This window comes from Camponotus floridanus, unplaced genomic scaffold (assembly GCF_003227725.1).
Source record: "Camponotus floridanus strain SB8 unplaced genomic scaffold, Cflo_v7.5 scaffold184, whole genome shotgun sequence".
Lineage (NCBI taxonomy): Eukaryota > Metazoa > Arthropoda > Insecta > Hymenoptera > Formicidae > Camponotus > Camponotus floridanus.
The window spans coordinates 187,910-208,889 of NW_020229308.1; the positions used below are offsets into that span (position 1 = coordinate 187,910).

Sequence of the window (20,980 nt, forward strand, 5' to 3'; positions counted from 1 at the left end):
TTTGAGCGCATAAGATCATTTCAACGTTCAAAATATACGCATGACCGCGTTATCTCTGTAGTTACACTTACAGAATTGTATATTTCTTTAGACGCACCCAATGTATATCCATAAGGCGATGGAAGCCACACTGTGTTCCAAGCTTGAGACATGGTTTTTAAATCATACCAAATAGCCGTGTAATTGTGCCATCTGTAATGATAATAGTCAATCATTTTACTCTTATTATTACTATCAATTTTATTATTATTATTGACTATATTCAATTTCTAAGATTAGAATTAACACTTCATTGTGGTTAGATACAGAAATGAATGTGAAGATATGATATATCTTAAACTTTTATCGCTGCTGCATCTTAAATATAGTAGTGTTGTAAAATATTGATTACGAGAAAATGATTTTCTCTTGTGGCCATTTACTGAATTACACAGCAACTTTATAAAATACACATTTTTCGCTTATATAATCTTTTCATTTTGAATAAATAAATAAGAGACATATATATATATTTATAATATATTTTAAACAATGATATATATGTTTTCTAATATTTTATAATTCGCAACTTAATTTATCGGCAATTTCCGGCTACTTATTGTATAAGAACAAAATTATTAAAAAGAAAATTTGTTAAATTATTCCCTGAGTCCGAATAATTTTACAAGAATTTCTTCACTTCTTCAGATACAAAAGAAATGCCTATAAAAATTCTAGATTTTCTATATTTTTCCAAGGAATGCTGCTCACTCACTTGACGCAGTCCGCGTGGAAGCAAGAATCACTCTTGAGGTGTATGTCGACGGATCGTAGGATCTTGTGATGTGGTGTATAAAGGTGCAGGAATCCATGAGTGACGATCGCATAGGCTCTTAAGACGGGTGTGTGCGGCAGGTCGTAGCCACGAATATTGAAGAGCCATGCTATCTCGTCTAAAGCGGTAACGACAAGCGCATCGGCCGATGAAAGTTCCATTTCCAGCCGAACATTCCGAATTTTCTCTTGCCATGGTTTACCAGAGTACTGATCCGGCAACGGATATGCCGCATGTGGATTGTATTCAGGTCGGCCCACCTGCCAGATCAAGTCCACCAGGTCGTTATGGACTGCGACCAATCTTATAGGTGAATTCGCTGAACACAAATAGGAGCACATTAATTGTGTGAAAGAAAATCAATTTGCACGATCATCGATATTAGAATAGTCTCGATAAATATTAGGATTTGTTTGGAAGCTCGATAGAAAGAAAAAATTTTTATTTCATAAAATTAAGATTTTTATACAAATTTTACTTTAAAAAAATATATGTATACGTCTTATAAATATATGTATACGTCTTATAAATATAATTAATTTAATTAAATATACACTGAAAAGAATTATAGTATATAATGTTTAATAAAAAAAGGCTTATCTAAAAAGTCATTACCTAATTCGTTTTCCCATATTTCCCATATAAAAGCGGATATTAATCTTGGATTAGCACCGATACGTACTTCCGATTGATTTCGAAACTCATGTATTAACCATTGTGTTATCGTTGGTACCTGAAATTAATGGAGATATTTTTTAATGTGTTATGAATCATCTTGAATCATATTGAGATATTCATATAAAGTTATTAATTACAAATTGTAATTATAAATTTTTGTGACAATCTGGATATGTTTATGTATGCGTATATATGACAATACAATAAATTGTTATAATACACGTATCATAAACTTAAAAAATGCTTTGTTTCATCATATTTATCATATATAAATGATTTCTGTTTTTTATATAATATGTACATACAATGTATATGATACATCATAAATAATATGATTGATAGAAAAATTTTGTGTTTCAATTTAAACAAACGAGCTGGAAAATAATTTTATCTAAGCATGCGAATAGATGGTATTAATAACTTTAGCTTTAAAGTTGAAATAAATTTTAAACGCACTCAGAAAGCTCTACTTCCCATCCTCTTCGCACTAAGTGCAAAGAATGAACGACAGAGATCTCGAGCCGAGACAAAACGAGATCTCATGCCCTCACATTCAAGGAAAAGAGCTATAAACTCTTCATCGTGGTTAATTAAACAGCCGACAAATGAGTGTGAAGATATGATATATCTTAAACTTTCGTCGCTGCAGCATCCTAAATATAGTAGTGTTGGAAAATTTTGATTACGAGAAAATAGTTTTCTCTTGTGGCCATCTATTGAATTACAAAGCAATTAAATTTTTGACATTCTAATGCACAGACATGTGATTTCTAGAGTGGATAATCTTGTCGTCTGGGAATCGAGATTATTTATTATTAAGACAATATGCATATAATAAAAGCGAGAGAGAGAGTGAGAGGGGGGAGGGGCGCAATGTAGATGATGTTGATAAAGTTACAATTACAAGGTATTGTTAAAATAAAATGATTGATATCAAACAAAAACACAGAAATTAAAGCTTAATTTAAATTATATGTAATTTAAATTTTTCTAATATTATTGAAAGATTATTAATTGTTACTGTCTTTTGATTTTTATATTCTTATTATTTTGGAATCTTACAAGTTATGAAAATTGTTGTTTGGAAGATATTTTAAGGGTTTGAGTTTTAAGGCATATAAGTTTATGATAAAAATCAGAAACTATTATGAAATATAAAATAATTTAACTTATTAATGAGAGCGAAAAGTATGTAATTGTATAAAATAATGCAGGAATATATAGGAATAATATATGAATGTAAAACAAACTGATAATGTTATATTAAGTATGTAAAAATGAGATAGAGCTTATCCTTGTATTATATCACGGTAATAAAAAGCTTGAACTTGAATTAATTTACTCACGTCAAGTTCACCTTGCTTCATTAAACTCCAATTGCAATCCAGCTGATGATCCGCTTGAATATGATATCGGCCATCAGTCCAAAGTATTGCTTTGTCTATAGTGACTAAAGCTTCCCCAGCGCTTCCATAAAATCCAGTAAGAAATTCTCTTCTCATATCACGTGGATCCACGGTTTCGCTCTACATAAGAGAAATTTATATGTTTTATTAATAAAAATATGTGTGATTATTGATATTATTATATAGGAATTTGAAAAAAAATTTTCTTAATCCATGAGTATTGAAATATATATCAAAATCAATGTCCATGTTTCAAATTAAATCGATGTCCTTTAATCGTTTTGTTGTTAATAAAAATCAAAAGATTTCACAAGTGATATATATATATATATATCAGATATATTGTACCGCACCAAAGTTTGAAACTTACAATATTCCTACAAATGTATTTTAAAATACAAAAATGTTTTTTTTTTTTTACGAGAATATAATTATTTCATTTAAAAATTATAAGAAAATTTTTTAATTTCCTTATAATTTAATTTCGAGCGATTGTGTATTTTAAAGTCTTTATAATTATATTATTCAAGATTTAGAAAAATATTTTTTAATTTGTATCACATGTTTTTTTTTATATCGTATATAAATTGTCAAATCACTGAAATATTTCTTATTGAGAAACGCGATTTTAAAAAACTAAACACTGCATCCAAAACCACAAAATCTTTTTAGCAAATACAGTTAAGCAATCAACCAAAGCTATTATGCAAATTGCTTTCAATATTAAGAAAACCTTCCGAATATTGCACACCATGTACCTCTAAAGGGCCATCACGGCCATGATAAACAAAGCTCACTGTCTGAAATTTAAACACAATGAAATAAGAAAAGAGACATTTAGCATATATATTATATATTAATTATGTGAAATATGTAATATCGATGTCATTATCAATGAAGCCTGTGAAAATATATATATTATTATTATTACGTATTCAGTGTGACTTGATATAATGCAAGCAATTTAATTTATAAACAACGTTATAATCAATATAAAAAAATTGGCGATTTTAAATAAATTATGGTAATCATATAATTGATTTTCTCTATGTTTATGATCGTAAAAATTATCATTCGTGATAATTGTTATCGTCATTTTATATTATCTACAATTAGTCGAGATTAATCTACTAATACGGATGTGACACGACAAGTCTTAAGATATATATTAATAAATTCCTGGATCGATAAACTATAATTGTGAATATCGACTCGATTTAATCTCTCTCACATTAATAGAATAGAACTCACTTGATGCTCGTCATCTGAAGTAACGATGTAGCCATCGAGCGCTGGCCCTTGAACTGCTGCTACGCGAACCATCTCAGCTCTTAGTTGTCTCAATCGCAAAGAACTGTTATATCGATTAACTGGTTGATTTCCGATATAAGCATTCGCGGGGCAATACGATCTTTTGGCACCATTATAGTTGTATTCTGGTTTTGACAATTTGCTGCTATCGGCTTTCGTTAATTCTGCATCAGACAAATTTTTTAATTTTTTTGACAACAAATAAGACGAAATATATATTATGCCACGAAATAAATATATGCATGTCAATACAAGGTGCATTAACGATATAAATAAAAAATAAATCAATTGAATTCGATTTTTAGTTAGTTATTAAGCCTCAAGAATAATTCTAAATAAAGTTCATTTGAAATTGAATTGTAAAATGGAAAATAAATATTACAAAAAAATTTTTTAAATCGAGAAATACATATAAAAAAAACTTAATTTTTTTGGCACAAATTTAAAGAATTTATTTTATACCCATTTTAATTATATAGATAAATAAGAAATATTGAATTAAAATGATAAAAAATGTGTAGGTATAAAATAACATCTATAGAATAAAAAAGTAGTTAAAATGTAATTCTTAAGATTGTTTGCAAAAGATCTTTGGAGGCGCCGGGTATCGATCCCGGTACCTCTCGCATGCTAAGCGAGCGCTCTACCATCTGAGCTACGCCCCCAGGTTGGAAGACCCTTCTTAATGAGTACTGATGTATGATTGACTATATAATTGACCAGAAACAAATATAAATAAAATTTCTAAAATTTATTTGTACAAAATATAAATATTTGTCTTACATAAAAGTCAAGATATAATTGTATGAATAAATTGATTAATGAATAAATAACATAATCGATAATTCTGAATTGTACTTAATTAAGTTTGAAAATAAATTTTATAAAGACTTTAATCTATCAAAAATAATGATAAATAATAAATTTTTGAACAAATCGGAAATATTTTAATCATTTTTGACAATGTAACATTAAATCAAATGTGTTGGAAAAATAATTATTAGAAATTTTGTCCAAATAAATTGTCAAAATATAATTTTAATATATTTTTCCTTTAAGTATTTTACAGTTTGTGAGTACTGAGTCCATGAAAAATATTATTTCAAATGTGTATATGTGTGTGTATGTGTGCGATAAAAATTATTCTAAAAAGAAAATATAAATTTAATATTTTTTTTTTTACAAAAATAAAACATAACTCTTTAATGCCATAATCCATTTATGAATAATTTGAATATAATAATTCAATACATATTTTTTCATAATATTTACCACTTTAAAAATGGTACTGTATTATATATATGTATGTATGTATGTGTATAATTTAAATGTAAATCATTTATGTATAATTTAAATATACGCTTTAAATGTAAATGTATTTATGATTCAACATTATCATGTAAGAAACATTATCATACAAGAAATACAGGTAAAATAAATAAAGGATACAATTGTAATAGAACGATAAATATTCTTGTTACATCTTATCAGAGATTAATGATAGAAGTTTAAACTTTTAACAAGAAAATTAATCGAAAAAATTCAATTAAAAGATTATAATCTGTGAAAGATCATTATAAACTTGTCTGGTAAATTAGATTTTATACAAATAACGTAAAACAATATGTGATACACGAGTTTCTAAGGTTTCTATAGATCTATGATTTTTTATACAACGGATAATGGGCGATTCGCGTGAGTTTATTTTGTTGACCGGAACTAGTTTCGATTTCCGTTACATATAGTATACGTCCCATGGGAATCCAGAGGGTGTGCTAAGTGGTGCTTGCGTACCAGGGAAGCATCTCGACCTCGGAGTTTAATCGTCCCGAAACGTACGTTTTGATCGTTACATGTATTATATATTGAACCTTCACTGTCATCTTACAAGTAGTACATATGCCAAATCGATCAAATCGGCTCTTGTCTGTTTTTTCTTTTCTCACATTCTTTTTTTTCTCGTCGAATTTACCGCGACACCGTATCAGAAGGATGCATCGCGTATTGTCGCATTCGCGATAAGAAATCAATTTTGTAGATGAATGTAGGAAACGGATCGAATATAATTTAGGGGGGGAGATCATGTACACTTTTGCGTATTTTATCATTAATGCGCTATAACTAGGTCAGCGTATTGTTTAATTTAATAATTTAACGTAAACATCAAGTAATATTAAATATATTACTAGGGAAGTAGGAGCGTGCAGTAGGAAAGTTTTACTCCAATGTAACCTTACAATTTTCAGCTTGGTAATTTTCTCTGTAATTTTCCCGTATGCTGTAAAGGTTGCATTGCTTATTCCTCTCATCATTTAATTCGATATTTACGGATATCTCCTTGTCTTAACTTATTGTACTTGACAAAGACGTGTTATTCGAAAGAAATCCCATTGTATTATATGCAACGGAAATGATACATGGAACTCGTGTCTTCGATAAAATAATTTTAAATGTAAGATAGATAAGAACATTTTTTCTGATAGACTTATAGCCACGTGAGAAGATTGAAAAAAGGATATCAAGTTAATAAAATATCATATTGCATTATTTTTCATCAGATGAAAAAAGATAATGATAGAAATTAGAACAGTTCTAATAAATCATTTACAATATAACTGCAGAAATAATAGAATTATACTTTTTCACATAGATGATGAATTATTGCAAACATTTCACAATTTGCATGTTATTTATATAATTACGTAGATTAATTGATAAATAACTCTATTACTTTATTCTATAATATTCTTATTTCAAGCTGCGTGAAAGTAATAACATATAACATGAGAATCCTGAGCATTAAATTAGCAATAAAAATGTTATGTACATATTTAAAGTAATCTCTCTCTCTTCCGTATGTATAAGTATAAATTTATAATAATTCTATAAAAATAACTTAAATAAATTTCATATATTTTTTTAACCGTTATATTGTATATCAATTTTTTTAATAAAAAGGAAAGAAAATAATAAATATAAGTTTAATATTGTATTAGATGTATATAAATATAAGTTTAATATTATTTTAATATTATTTTTTATTATATATGTAATGTCTCGAGTCATAATTATTCTTTGATGCAATGATAAAAATACGAATATTCGACACTTATAAGTAGACGTAACATAACATTCCGCTTTCTGCTTTCATGCAGGTGGCAAAAGCACCTGTAAAAAGACAAATAATAATATTGCAATGTAAGCAATTATTCACGTGCGTCATTTATCCTTTGCTGCTTCGGATTCAATTTCGAGAGCGCTCTTCTTCTCTTGTCTCGCCTTTGCTCGCGACCATTGGTTCGCCACTCGCTTTACTGTCCCGAAGACACCAGGCTACCATGAACCTCCGGTTACTCTCGGATGCAGGGCAGGGTAAACTCGAGAAACGAAACCCAGAGATACATGTATAGCGAATCGATGTCGCAGAAGCGCATGGCGAGAAGGCCAAATTTTTGCCAGATATCACGGAGGGTGAACTTGACGAGGCCAGAGCGATTCGCTTTCTTAGTTGGTACCACGTTGCCGCTGTCTATCGATTAGTTTGTTCTCCACTCACTTTCGTGCCTCTAGCCGATCCGGCTGGTAGCACGATGAAGAGTTAAAAGGACGGCCGACACAAATCTCGTGGCACAATGGCCGTGATTCATAAATCTCGAATGTTTTATTTCCATATCGATTTACCTAGACCAACGCTTGTCACGCTATATGTCATCGGAAGGTAGGAAATTATTACATTTGCGAGGCGACATTTTTTAATAAAAATTGTATAAATAAATGAAGAATTTAATAATGACTCTAATAATCTTTGACAGTAAGATATATGCCCTCCGTGAAACTATAATTATGTAAATGACGTTGAATTTATCGATTATAGCGATGTTTCTGATTTATCCAATATTCAATTATGCAGTAATAATAATAATAAATATTTGCAAATACGAGCGTCGAATTTCTAAATAAAAACTATTATGAAAGATTGCAATATGTTCTTCGAACATTAATGTCTTTGGGATAATTTTGCCTCTTGCTATCTCATATCGGTATAGATATCTCTGTGTGAAATGTGCGTTCAATATTAAATGACGTGCAGAAGGAGAGATGATTGAGATGCTGCGAGACCGGACTGTTTCTCGAGATGATCTTTAGCATCTATTGAACAGGCTCGCATAATCTATAAGAACTTGTCGTGATTTCATCTTGTGTCTGTGGACCAGTTTGTCGCTTGCAGCTCGCAGTTAGTCTTCTTGCTTTCATTTATCGCTACTCTCCTAGTAAGCAAAATGTTAGCAGTGCTGTTAGCAGTATGCCGTTAGTTCGACAGCGGAAATTCGATTAGAATTGCGGTAGACTAAGCATCGACTGCATTCGGTTGTATTAAGCTTGTGTTAAGTTTCTGTTGAAGCAGACTTTGATGATAGAAAATTGCTACAATTATAAATGCAAAAGTACATCATTGATGAGAGTAAGACAGATGGATGTATGATATGATTCTCATATGACTTTGTGAGAACTTTCATCTTCACGTAAAATTTATAGATTGAAAAAAAGAAATCATGTGCGATTCCACAATAAATATCGTGTTAACATGTCAATAATAATATGTATTTATATTCTAATTCATGTTGGAAATAGATATTTCTATATAATTATTTATTTTATGTATAAATAACATTATAGAAACAAATTATTTTAAATCAATTTAAAATAGATTTTAAATAATTATACTAAATATATGTGGATGCAAATATGAAAAAATATCAACTGAATACAAATAAAAATAAAAAAATAAAATATAAAAATGAGTAAAAATTTGTTTTTTAACATGTTTAAACATTTTATATTTCGTTATCTATATATTTAATCTATTATTTCTAATAAATGCAGTTTGATGAAATCGAAATATAATTAATAAGTTTTCTATTAATTTGTTTTTATGTAATTATTATTTTTGAAATATTGTGTTATTAAATAAAATCTTTTCAGAAAAAAACTATCTATTTATCTACTAAAAAAATATACGCAAAGCCGCGTATTGATTTTCTCTGCGAACTAGTTGTCTCGAGATGATTTTCAGTATCTGCTGATCAGGATCACATGGACTACAAGTAGTCAGACAATTTATGATATTTGCATCTCTCAGTTGTGTTAGTTTATTTCTTTGTTCAATTATCTACCTGTTCTGTGCCGCCTCTCTAATTATTATTTTATCTTCCAATAATCTGAGAAAATGTTAGTGTCGCGAAACGTTTCTGTTCTGTCATCGGTGTATCGCGTGTGTCATCGACTCGTCAAATTTATGAGGCTCGTCGTCGAGGAACGAAGCGAGGAATGTCGGACTAGCGATTCATGCGACCGAGAAAGTATGGACATTGAAAAAGACGAAAAGTCGAAAAGCCGGTTAAGCATCCCCTTTGCTTAACTATCAGGGAGTCATCTTCGGAGGCGGTTGATATGGCTTCGATTTGGAATGGCTCGAGGCTTTTTGCAATAGGGTAGTAGAAAGGAAGGGTGATTCTGTCAATTATTTCACGTAGCAAATACCTCTGCGAGAAGTTAAGAACTAAAAAATATATGAAATAATAAGTATTAATTTATAGTAAAGAATGAAAAATATATAATTTTTTCCCTGATAATAAATGAAATTATTAACATTGAGGTATTATTGATAAAGCTATGTATATGAAAGAATCTAATAAATTTTCATGATATAATGATAACTTTGGGAGAATAGATTTGGCCAAACTTTTTAGTTTCAGTATATAAATCATAAATTGCGATAATGTATAAATCCTGATGTATAAAATTTATATCAGAATTACATATGTATATATATATACAGGGTGAGTTTTATTTCGTGTGTCAATCTTATCATGCGAGACATTATCGACTGCATAATAAATTGATCAGTACATGAATGTCAATTTTTTTGATCGATCGTATCGAAGGTTCGAATATGATGTAATACAATAATAATAATAATAATAATAATAATAATAATAATAATAATAATAATAAATACGTAGCTTTAATAATAATAATAATAAATCCATACTACATAGGTTCAGCTTTTAATTTAATTTTACACATTATATTCGAGCCTTTGAAATGGTCGATCTAAATAATTGACATTTATGTCGATCAATTTATTATGCAGTCGATAATTTTCCGCATGATAAAAAGATTGACATACGAAATAAAACTCATCCTGTATATATATATATATATATATATATATATATATATATATATATATATATATATACATGTATCGTTTAGGTAAGACAAGAAAAGAACATTCGAAATTGAATTTGAAACGACGAAGGATGAACAAACATAATATAAAATCACAATGTGTAATATTGTATTCCTACAGATAATTTCTCCATTAGAACCTCGGAAATAGAAAATGTTAAATTAAATATATATATACATTAAAATATATATTATATTTTCCCTCCTCCATAAATAATAACATAAAAAATAAGGATTAATTGCACATCTCTTGACGTACCACTCTTCATCAAAAGAAATATATCAACTGGATAAATCTATTGTTTATAATATTTATATGTACATAATAAACAAATAAATAAATATATATTCATTTATTTATTTTTCAAAGAATCGTATACATAATCGATATACATATACATTTCATTAGAAAAAAATCGAGCTATTCTTATCGTAACGATATGACACTGACGTGCAAGCCACGTTATATCGTTGTCACAAAAAAAGGGGGAGAGAGAGAGTCCCTACTATCCCTTGCGGCGCGCTTTACGCGCGCGCGTATCCCTTCGCGCTACCGTTCCCCATCGGACGTGCTTTCCACGCAGTTGCATTCATCGCACATGTTTGATGCACATGGATATATGTATACATTCATATACGTAGCAACGAGGGCGACGAGAAGCCGACGAGAGCGACGCGCTGGCGCCGTCAGGCATCATCGGCGGAGATCGATAACCCGCCATGGAAGGGAGACATAAAGGGAGGGGGAGGGACGGAGGAGGAGGGAATCGATGTACATATGCAGATCGGGGGATGGGGAGGAATGGGCGGACGGGAAAGGAACGGCGAAAAAAGAAAAACGGAGATGACGGTAAAAAGACATCATAAATCGCTACCAGCCAGCATCCCCTCGCACGACCGCCCTCGCTCTCTCCCCCCATCCTCCCCCTCCCCCTCCCCCCGCCGAACGAGTCCCGTTACTCTCTTCCACCCTACGGAATTCGAACGCTTCCCGCCACCGACCGCCTCGCGCGCTATACGGCCCTGGCCGTAGTGAGATGGTCGCCTGCTTAAGTGGCTCGCTCCGAGCTGCCGTCAAGGCCACAGACCCCGTCTCCAGGCGTTTATCGGGCGAAAGTCGCGTCGCGAAAAAGATGCGTCGCGAGTCCCAGGTTTTTAGCGGCTCCTTCCGACGGACGAAGCGTCGCCGGTGCCCGCCACCGTGCCAGGGTAGCATCCCGTGACGGAGGTGCATCCCTATATCGAATACCGCGAATGCGCACTTGGCATGACGAGGGGGTTAGTAACCGTGATGCGCGCGTGTAACCGGAGGCGCCCGCTGCGACGCAATCGCGTTCATCCGCTGCAATGGACGCGCGGAGTTGGAGGCAGCTGATTGGTCGCTGCCGGTACCGCGCGCGGCCTTGACAGATTGATAATACGATGCCACGTGTCGAGAACACGTGTACGGGCGAAACGTCATTTATGCTACCAAGGTCTCGACTCTCCGCCTGCATCGCATTAGATTGAATGTTTCGAGATTCCTTCGCTTTAATCGAGGCTTAATATTTTTAAACACGCGATAAATTGCACGCTGCATATTACATCTTGCCGCTTATTCGGATCGTATGTAAGGCGCATATTTGCTTCTGTCTTTATATTCTACGTATAATGAATGAATATAGTCTGTCTAGAGAAGCTCTGACGCATGATATGTAGATAAGAATATTATATAGTGGATGAGGAGAAAAGACGAAGGTGGTATAGTTAAGAGGAATCGAAACCGATGCGCGACAAAGAGGTTTACTATTGAACAGGAACACAGAATGTAAAATGGGTAAGAATGTAGTTAAAACAATTAATGTAAATAATTATACTTGTCGATTATTAACATTCTCTGTCGTCTAACTTATGAATTAAATGTAAAGAAAACCAAAATTGAAATACTCGCAAAATATTGTTCTCAAGTCTTTTCAGTATCGTTTTGCATTATCAATAATATAAAAACAATATAAGAACAATATAAAAAGGAGAACAATTATACAGAATTTGAAATAAATGGCATAGTTTCTCGTATTAATTATTTATATGATATATGTGATTATATTCGAGAAAAGAAGAACAAGAATTGAGTTTATCACGAATAATCATGATTGATGATTGACATTCATGTGCATACACAATACACATATTAAGAGATAGGAAGTTATTATGGTATTAAAACTGGCGATAATATTAACACATCTCGGGGAAAAAATAAAATAGCGCGGGAGGACGAATCAGCAAGAGGCATCAACGTCATTGTGAATAACGAGTAAACGCAGATTCGTGAATATCGGATCGGAATAGGAATTCCCGATTGGTGCGTGGAACGGGATGGCATACGGAGTTAGAGGTGACGTTTCTCGTTCCGTGACCGCTCGCCACGACAGTGACAAGCGGCGAGAGATCGATAAATTGTACGGAGGCTAAGTCGCGCGACCCGATGGAAACGCGACCGGAAATGGAATAGGCCGCCATCAGACGACGGTAGGTTTTAGCCGTCGGTTTTTCGTCGTCGTCGCGCGAAAACACCCTTACTGTTAGCGAGAGCAACGAGAATAAGGATGAGAGACGTCTACGAAGCGGACGAATTTCTTTTCCGCCGATCGCCGATTACGACGGAAATGCTTTGTATTTATTGGAAAACAAGGGCGGTTCGGTAGCAGGGTAACACGAGGGCTCAGGGAGTGATTTTCAAGCACCGCCCCTCGGCGGGGGTAGCGGATTTGACGCAGTCAGTTGGTAACCGAAACGCAGTCATCGGCATCAAGAGAGGTCTGCCCTCGTTGCCCTGGTCGTCCCGAGAGCGGCTTGACAGATGTTTGCGGTATCCTTGCAACCGCAAAAGTGCCTCGAGCTAGAACCGCTCGGCGAAACTGTTATTTATATTGCCCGTGAAATTATTATATAATAATTACATCGAATGCGTGTGACAAGCTAGAGAGAGATCAAGAGATTATAATTATAATATTATTTAATTTTATTTATGCTCTCCTCTTTTTGTCAAATTATTTTAAATACTACGCTCTGCAAAAAACCGTAACTGCAAAACAACTTATCTTTTTTATACACTAATTATAAATAGGAATGTAAAATAATATCGATACAATTCATAATAAGTATATAGCAGTTAGATTAGTATGTGAGAGAAAGAAAGAATCATAAAATAATTATTTTATTCTATTCACTTATGTTTCTACTGACTTACTAGTGTGTTTATAGATTTGTTCGATATTTAATTTATTTTTTATATTTAATTTAATTTAATTTTTATAAGACAGAAAAATACAATTCTCTCTATCATATTAATAAAACTTCATAACGAATGTGTATACAGATGGTAATATATTTATAACACTTGAATGAATCGCTTGGGAGTACTTTGGTAACTGTCAGATTATCTCGAATAAAATGAAAAGAAAATTTTAATAATACATCATCATTTAGATGAATTATTATTATTATATGACGCATACGTTAAAGATTATTTATTCTATTTTCTGCATAGAACCTACTTTGAAAATACAATATACTTTACAATGAACGTACGTTGCGGTATTAATATATGTATAGCTTAGCTGAGAGAGAATCCGAGGCCGGGATGTAATGCAATACGACGAACTTAATTTTACCAAGGAGATTAATATGACAGCGAGGAGGTGGCCTACGCTCGTTACCGTGATATTAGAAGAGTATCAACATTGCGGGTGTCTATGTCGACTCTCTCATGATTCGCCAAGTTGGGAGAGTCGCTTCGAGTTTGTGTTACGATTTAACAGCATTGCGAGGATACACAGACAGAATTCGTGATACGGGACCTACGTGGATGAAAAGCCCGCCAGAGCGAATCGGAGTCATTCGGGAAGAAATGGGTTAGAACAGACGAGACACTCGAGTATTAGGAGCGTAGGAGGAGAATATTGGTTCCTGGCTCGCTGATGTATATATATATATATATGTATATACATATGTTATATATGATGAAATGTTGCACGTAATTGCAACAATATAATATTGTTCATAAAAATTCATTTATATCTCCTACACATTGAATAAAATGAGCGTAATAGCGAAGAGCAGTGTTATGCTTGATGTTTCATAATTTATTTACTTTGTTAATGATGTATCTTCGTACATGTAATATAAGTCGCAACAAATTGTCATTTTATAAAAAGTAATGCAAAAATATAATTCTTTTTAAACGTGTTAAAAGAAATTACATAATATCACATAACGATAAATCACGCGTAACTTATATGTCGCAAAGCTATTTAGAACAGATCGCAGATTGATCTATCTTCGGTATATCTATATTATTTATACCCGTAAAATAGCAACATTGTAGTTTTTCCCTTAAATTGACACACTGCAAAATACATGAAATTGCGAAATAATTTTCAATAGGCAGAAAAGAGCATTTTGCAAAATTACAAATTAAATGCGCGCGAATCGCACGCGTGCGTAATCGTGAAAATATTTTTTTAGCTGTCATTACACCGCGCGAAGAGTTGCAACAATTTGCTGTAAACAAGCGACAGTTTGCAATTACACAGGAAAACAGAAGCTGCAACGAAGGCGCATTGGCGAAAAGCCGGCGTTACATTTGTAAACGGAACTCGGGGCGCAACATAGTAACCTGGTACGCGACGCGACATTTTGTGTTAAAAAAACGCGACTTCCAACTACATCGCGGAAATTTCTACGTGATACCGACTTGCAAGTTAATTGGCTCGCGAGCAGCCCTATTTGTATAGCGACATCAAAGATAATTGACTTTAGATTAAGCGAAGTCGTGCATTATTTCATTATTACATTTATTTCGTTTTCATCAGATTGCTTCAAGAATTTTTAACAGCTGATTCGTGATTTTGTTTAAGGAAAAATAGATTCCATAATATGATTAAAGAATTTCATTAAAATTCAAATTAGGGTCGAGGATTCTACTGCTTTTAGAACAAAAATAACAATGTAATTGATTACATTTTAGAAAAAAATTATACTTCTTGCAAGATATGCATGTCAAGGTGTTGTCAAATATTCTCGTTGATTTTTCTATTTTTTCGGTAATCGAGCGAAGAATTAAAGAAACTCATTAAACGACAAGAAGCTTTCGTCGATCGATGCATGCGCTCTTTGTTAGCTAAAATACGATTCTGGCACCTGTATGAATTCGCAGTGCACATTTGCGCGAATGATACATCGCACCGATGCGAGTCATTCATCTTACTCCCACCGACAATACTGACCATTTTTTGTTTACAGATATTGGATAAGTGACAGCGCGACGTAGCAGGGCCGTATGAAGATACAGGGGGATCACGTCGTGTCGGATAAGAGGCGGAGCGTGCGCCAATGTCGTTCGTGTCCGGACGCGAGAGTAGGGGCATTAATTAGGGTGGAACAATAGAGAACGAGAATTTTTACCAGGGTCGCATAGCGCACAGGAGATCGAGGCGTGGGAGTAGTATCGTCGTTGATGTCTGGGTCCCGGCAAAACTGAATGGAAACTGCCACGACTTGCGAGATAGAGAGAGACAGTCTCGTTCATAATTTTTTTACATCAACAAAAAGCAATTCAGCAATTTATCTCTTGCGCGTTTTTACTTTCAGTTTTTTTCTATTCTTTTAAAAAATGGATATATCGATGTACGTATTTATATAATAGTTACAGTAGGAAATTAACTGTACAGTCGTAGGTAACGATGATCTTTTTGCGATGGATTCAACGCGAAAATTCGAATACTAGGAGAGATTTGGCCAACGTGAGAAAAGCGATATAAGACAGTATATAATATATATTATATAAGATTTTATAAATGTGTATGCGCTTCTGCACCGGTTAAAATGTATTTGAACGCGCGTAAGATTTCCCATGTGTTTTAGCAGCTTATTGGTAGTCGCGAAACATCACGCGTACATTGAGATATTTAATAATAATTTACGTAAGCAATTACGCAATGTTTTCTGCACATAGCCCGCATTATTCATGCGCGAAGTCTCTGTCATGCGAAATTTAACATATCATTTGTCAATCTTTCCGTACGAATGCGTTATGTTTCGATATTTATGACGAATGTTTCGAGAGAATTAAAATAAAACGGCAGAAAATAAACTTCGGCATTTTATAAGAATAGACTCTAGCCTTCAATTTTAAATTTAGATATTGATTCAAAGAGATTCTTGGGAATTTGCACATGCAATTTAAATATTTATTTGGAAAGAATGACAAATATGTTTGGTTTTTATATTCTAATGTAATATAGAAAACAAATTTCTTCATCGCTCGTTTATTCTTTTATTTATATATAATTATATAATATATTAAATTCTTTAGTTTGATTAATTCATTAATATTTAGGTTCTAAAAGTAGTGATTGATTTGTTAAATTGCATTTGTAAATTAATTTGACAGCAGAAAAAAGCTACAATATATATATATATATATATTAGATACATGAAATATTAATAATATATTATTTACAGTTGATAGACTATTAGATTGGCAAAATCGCAATTAATACATTGTGGAGAAAATTTCTATTGACATTTTATCACAATAAAAATACACGCGTGTACTACAAATATTTATAATAATATATCTTAATTTTATCTCTCTCGGTTTTAAAGTGATTTTTGACAATTTAGGAAAAAACTACTAATAAACATCACGTTATTCCTTTAAACGGTCGTTTTAAAGTGCAAATACGTGAATTTGATATCTTTGCGAGAACAGAAATAACAAAATCTCTCAGTGAAATAAATAAAAGCCAACTATTCTCCCTTGGATTTTAAAACAGGTGCTTTATTTTGAGGACAAGGACATCGAGGAATAAAGGGCCTGGGGGGCGATGCGTGGCCTTACCAAGGTATCAGCCTCTATAGGGAGTGTTCAAAGGGCCCGAGAGTTCCCCTCGCCAGCGAGCATCGTGCACACCATAGCGATGCGTACGTACGCAAGCACGCACGCACGCACGCACGTACGCGTTTCCCCATAGACTCCGACACGCTCGCGCGAATTGCTTAGCCTTACGCACTGCTGCGCGCACATCGGTTATCGGGGAAACATGATCTCCGACTTGCTCCTTTGACTCCTCCTTTACTCCTTTTTGGACCGAGGCCGAAGCCTGACAGTGGTCCAACTGTGCACGGAACGCATAAACAACGAGCATTCTCGAGAAGCTTTGCGTGCACAGGCGACGAATACGCAAAAATTTGATTCAAGTGCTGCTAAGAGAATAATATCCCTGTAACGGAACAGGATAAATGCAATATTCACGTGCGTTGGGTTTATTATTATTTGAGTAAATAAATTTATGCATATTTATTCGGAGTAAAGGATCTTCTTAAATGTTTTTTTCTTATTCTTGTCTCAGATTTTGCTCGTTTTTAAATGTACTCTTGCATAACTCGTGGGATAAATTTTTGTGCTACTATTATACGTGCTATATTATTTCACATATAACAAGAACCTATTAAAATTAAAACGTGAGAATGAATATATATATATATATATATATATATATATATATATATATATACATGTAATCATTTCATTTTATATACAAGAGAGATATATTAATATTGCACTAGTATTATTATCAATTACAGAGAAAGAGAGTAACGTTTCATATCTGCAAACTTTGTAGTAGATAGTCGTCGTTAAAAAGTGACATTCTTAGGACTCACATTCGCTGCGCTGCTGCGCGTGTCAGACGTATTACGTCACCATATGCACACACGCAATATTAGGGTTGCAGGATGTGTCAAGCTTCTCTCTCCCATCATACCTGATTCATGCATATATATATGTATATATGTACGTGAACATGCGTGGCGCGATTCCGCTCGTTCATGCAGCACATTTCGTGTCCCTCGCACGCGACATCGTAGGCACGTTCGTAATAATACTTGGTAAATACTGAATGATACTGAATACCGAAGCGCTGAACAAAGAAAAAACATGCGAAGCAACAGGAGAACACGAGGCGCGAGGGGTTGAACGGTAGGCCTATATACGCGAGTGTTCCTTTCATTGACCCTATTACGGAATAGTAGGTCAACTTTAGGGGGTTGGCGTGTACTTTGCTAAAATCAAACCCGCAAGCAATTATAGCATAAAGTCAATTGATAATGTGCGCATTTATATTTCCCTTTCTCTCCCTTCTTTTTCTTTTTTATTACTAACTTTAAGCGTTAACAATTATCAGATTGATTGGTAAAATCAGCTCAATGATTTTTCTAGACTTAAAATATGTGTGTGTATGTATGTGCAGAGATGTATGCAGAACTCTCCCATATATATATATATATATATATATATATATATATATATATATATATTGAAAATATTTTTCTTAATATTATCAATGTTATTCTCTTTTTCATTTTGCTTATAATCTCTTAATATCTTTATAAATGCTTATCAACTTTTATATCACTATTGTTTTATGTATCTAATTTATATTCAATAAAATGCATATATATATATACATAAGCAATTAAATGAAAATAAATGAAAATAAATGAAATTCAAAATAAATGAAATTAAATGAAAATAAACCTCTCATTATAAATTATATCAATATATATTGGCATGAGAGCCAAGAATAATAAAATTACCATCGTATTTCTATATTTAGACATCACATTTTCTATTTGACCTGTTTACTATAACGATAAGTTTATTTTGAGACAAAAACAGTTTCAAACTTATCGAACACTTGAACATTAAAATTACATATCATTTTTAAAGTGAACAGCAAACATTTGGACATTAAAATTATATATCATTTTTAAAGTAAATCATGCTATTAATATTATCACACAGTTATATATCGCAATCAGCTGATAGCAAATTCACTAATAGCTGAGATGAATAAAATTAAATGTTTGCTAAACTTCCTTTGAAAAATTGTAGTATAATATACGAAAAGATGAACGGTTTAGTCATATTATACATCTATCTTCAAAATAAATGACGTTATTAATTTTATCGCATAACTATATCGGAAACATAAGTAACAGCATTGATAACAAATCTATTAATAACACATTGAGATGAATAGAGCTAAATAACTTTCTTGAAAAAGTTAAAATATTTTCAATATATGAACCAATGATTTAATCATATCATACATCCTTTATAAACGTGACAGATTAGCAACGGTGCTCGAGGATTAGGACCAAAGAGCGTGAAGGAAGTTCTGAGACGCACACAGAACAACATACAAGACATACAAGACGTAACACATACGCGCAAACACGCACATACATATACATACACACAGATACGATGAATGCCGAGTGTTTCAGCTATGAGTACAGATTAGAAGACGGATTAGGAGTAGCGCGTAGAATGTGAACCAGCATCAGTTTATCTGATTCCGCGGTTGTTGGTAAATCACGGTTTAGAATTAACCGGAGAACAGGCTAGTCGAGAAGGTGGCCAGAGGAGCTAAGCGAGCTTAGGCCAGCGCGGTAGAATGTCTAAATGCTATACCTGCCGCGATGCTATGCGATTTCAACACAACGATCCTTTATATGTCGGCGCGATACAATCGCGTCAGAGGAGAGCTCGTTAACGGTTCAAATACGACTAATCAGTTTTATGCAATCATCTATTTTGCAGAGAAAAAAGTAAATTTTTCTTTTTACTTTTTTTAGAAAAAATATGATGCAACAAATAATTTGATAATATATATATAATATTGTAATATATTTATAAAATAATAGGTTCCTCTTTCTTTCAGATTAAATAATGTATCGTGAAAAAAATAACAATGCAAGATTTTATTCTTACGCAAGTATCAAGTTATAGCAACTCTAAATGAGACAGAATTAAGAAGAAAGAGAAGATTAATCTAAACTAAATAATTTCTCTAAAATTTGATATATATATATATTAATTTTTTTTATAAAAAGAAAGGGAGAAGATTGTGAAAATTTTTAGCGATTAATCATTTTTCAAAGTATCATATAAGTACATTAATTCAAATTCATCGTTTTATTCATAGCTAACGTCTTTATTAAAATGTTAAAAAAAAAAAAATAAATCATCTTGTATTTTTTTTCCTTTATTATTTGTAATAAAAAAATGCTATGTATTAAAATTGAACAAGATAAACAGGTCTAGTTTCTCAATTACCGCTAAAAGATCATTTTCTCTACTTAAATTTAACTTATAATTTTTTTTAAATGAATACAATAGTCGCCTAAATTATTTTTAGGAAAAATGTTAAAGGATTAATATCAATTTTTACAACTGTAAAAATTAAATTTTACAAAAATATATGTGTGAATGGATTAAAACGTTACTGCACACTAAATCTTTCTAATAATTAAAATGCAAAAATTATTGTGGAGGCGCCGGGTATCGATCCCGGTACCTCTCGCATGCTAAGCGAGCGCTCTACCATCTGAGCTACGCCCCCTTTAATAATACAGCAATATTTTCAGCACCTCACGTGACCTTGGATTCTATATTGACATACTTAATAAT

General features: G+C 32.6%; 1 protein-coding gene and 3 non-coding genes across 7 annotated transcripts in view; all 4 read right to left on the reverse strand.

The window, feature by feature from the left end:
• LOC105254285 (xaa-Pro aminopeptidase 1) overlaps positions 1 to 20,980 on the reverse strand; it is a 34,139-nt gene that overhangs the window by 3,189 nt on the left and 9,970 nt on the right. For 3 of the 4 annotated variants that reach the window (XR_003122635.1, XR_003122637.1, XM_025407704.1), the window contains exons 2-7: positions 4,150 to 4,373; positions 3,657 to 3,698; positions 2,839 to 3,018; positions 1,430 to 1,547; positions 755 to 1,133; positions 72 to 192 (exon numbers count right to left, since the gene is read on the reverse strand). Coding sequence is in view for 1 of the 4 variants with exons in the window: in XM_025407704.1 (XP_025263489.1) it covers positions 72 to 192; positions 755 to 1,133; positions 1,430 to 1,547; positions 2,839 to 3,018; positions 3,657 to 3,698; positions 4,150 to 4,373 (1,064 nt within the window). In the remaining 3 variants the exon portion in view is untranslated. The remainder of the gene's footprint in view (positions 1 to 71; positions 193 to 754; positions 1,134 to 1,429; positions 1,548 to 2,838; positions 3,019 to 3,656; positions 3,699 to 4,149; positions 4,374 to 20,980) is intronic. The other variant, XR_003122636.1, reaches the window with a different exon arrangement.
• On the reverse strand, positions 1,943 to 2,123 carry LOC112637630. Its single transcript, XR_003122640.1, has one exon. It is a non-coding gene; the product is annotated as a small nucleolar RNA U3 (small nucleolar RNA).
• On the reverse strand, positions 4,802 to 4,874 carry Trnaa-agc. The gene has a single exon. It is a non-coding gene; the product is annotated as a tRNA-Ala (tRNA).
• Positions 20,840 to 20,912, reverse strand: Trnaa-agc. The gene has a single exon. It is a non-coding gene; the product is annotated as a tRNA-Ala (tRNA).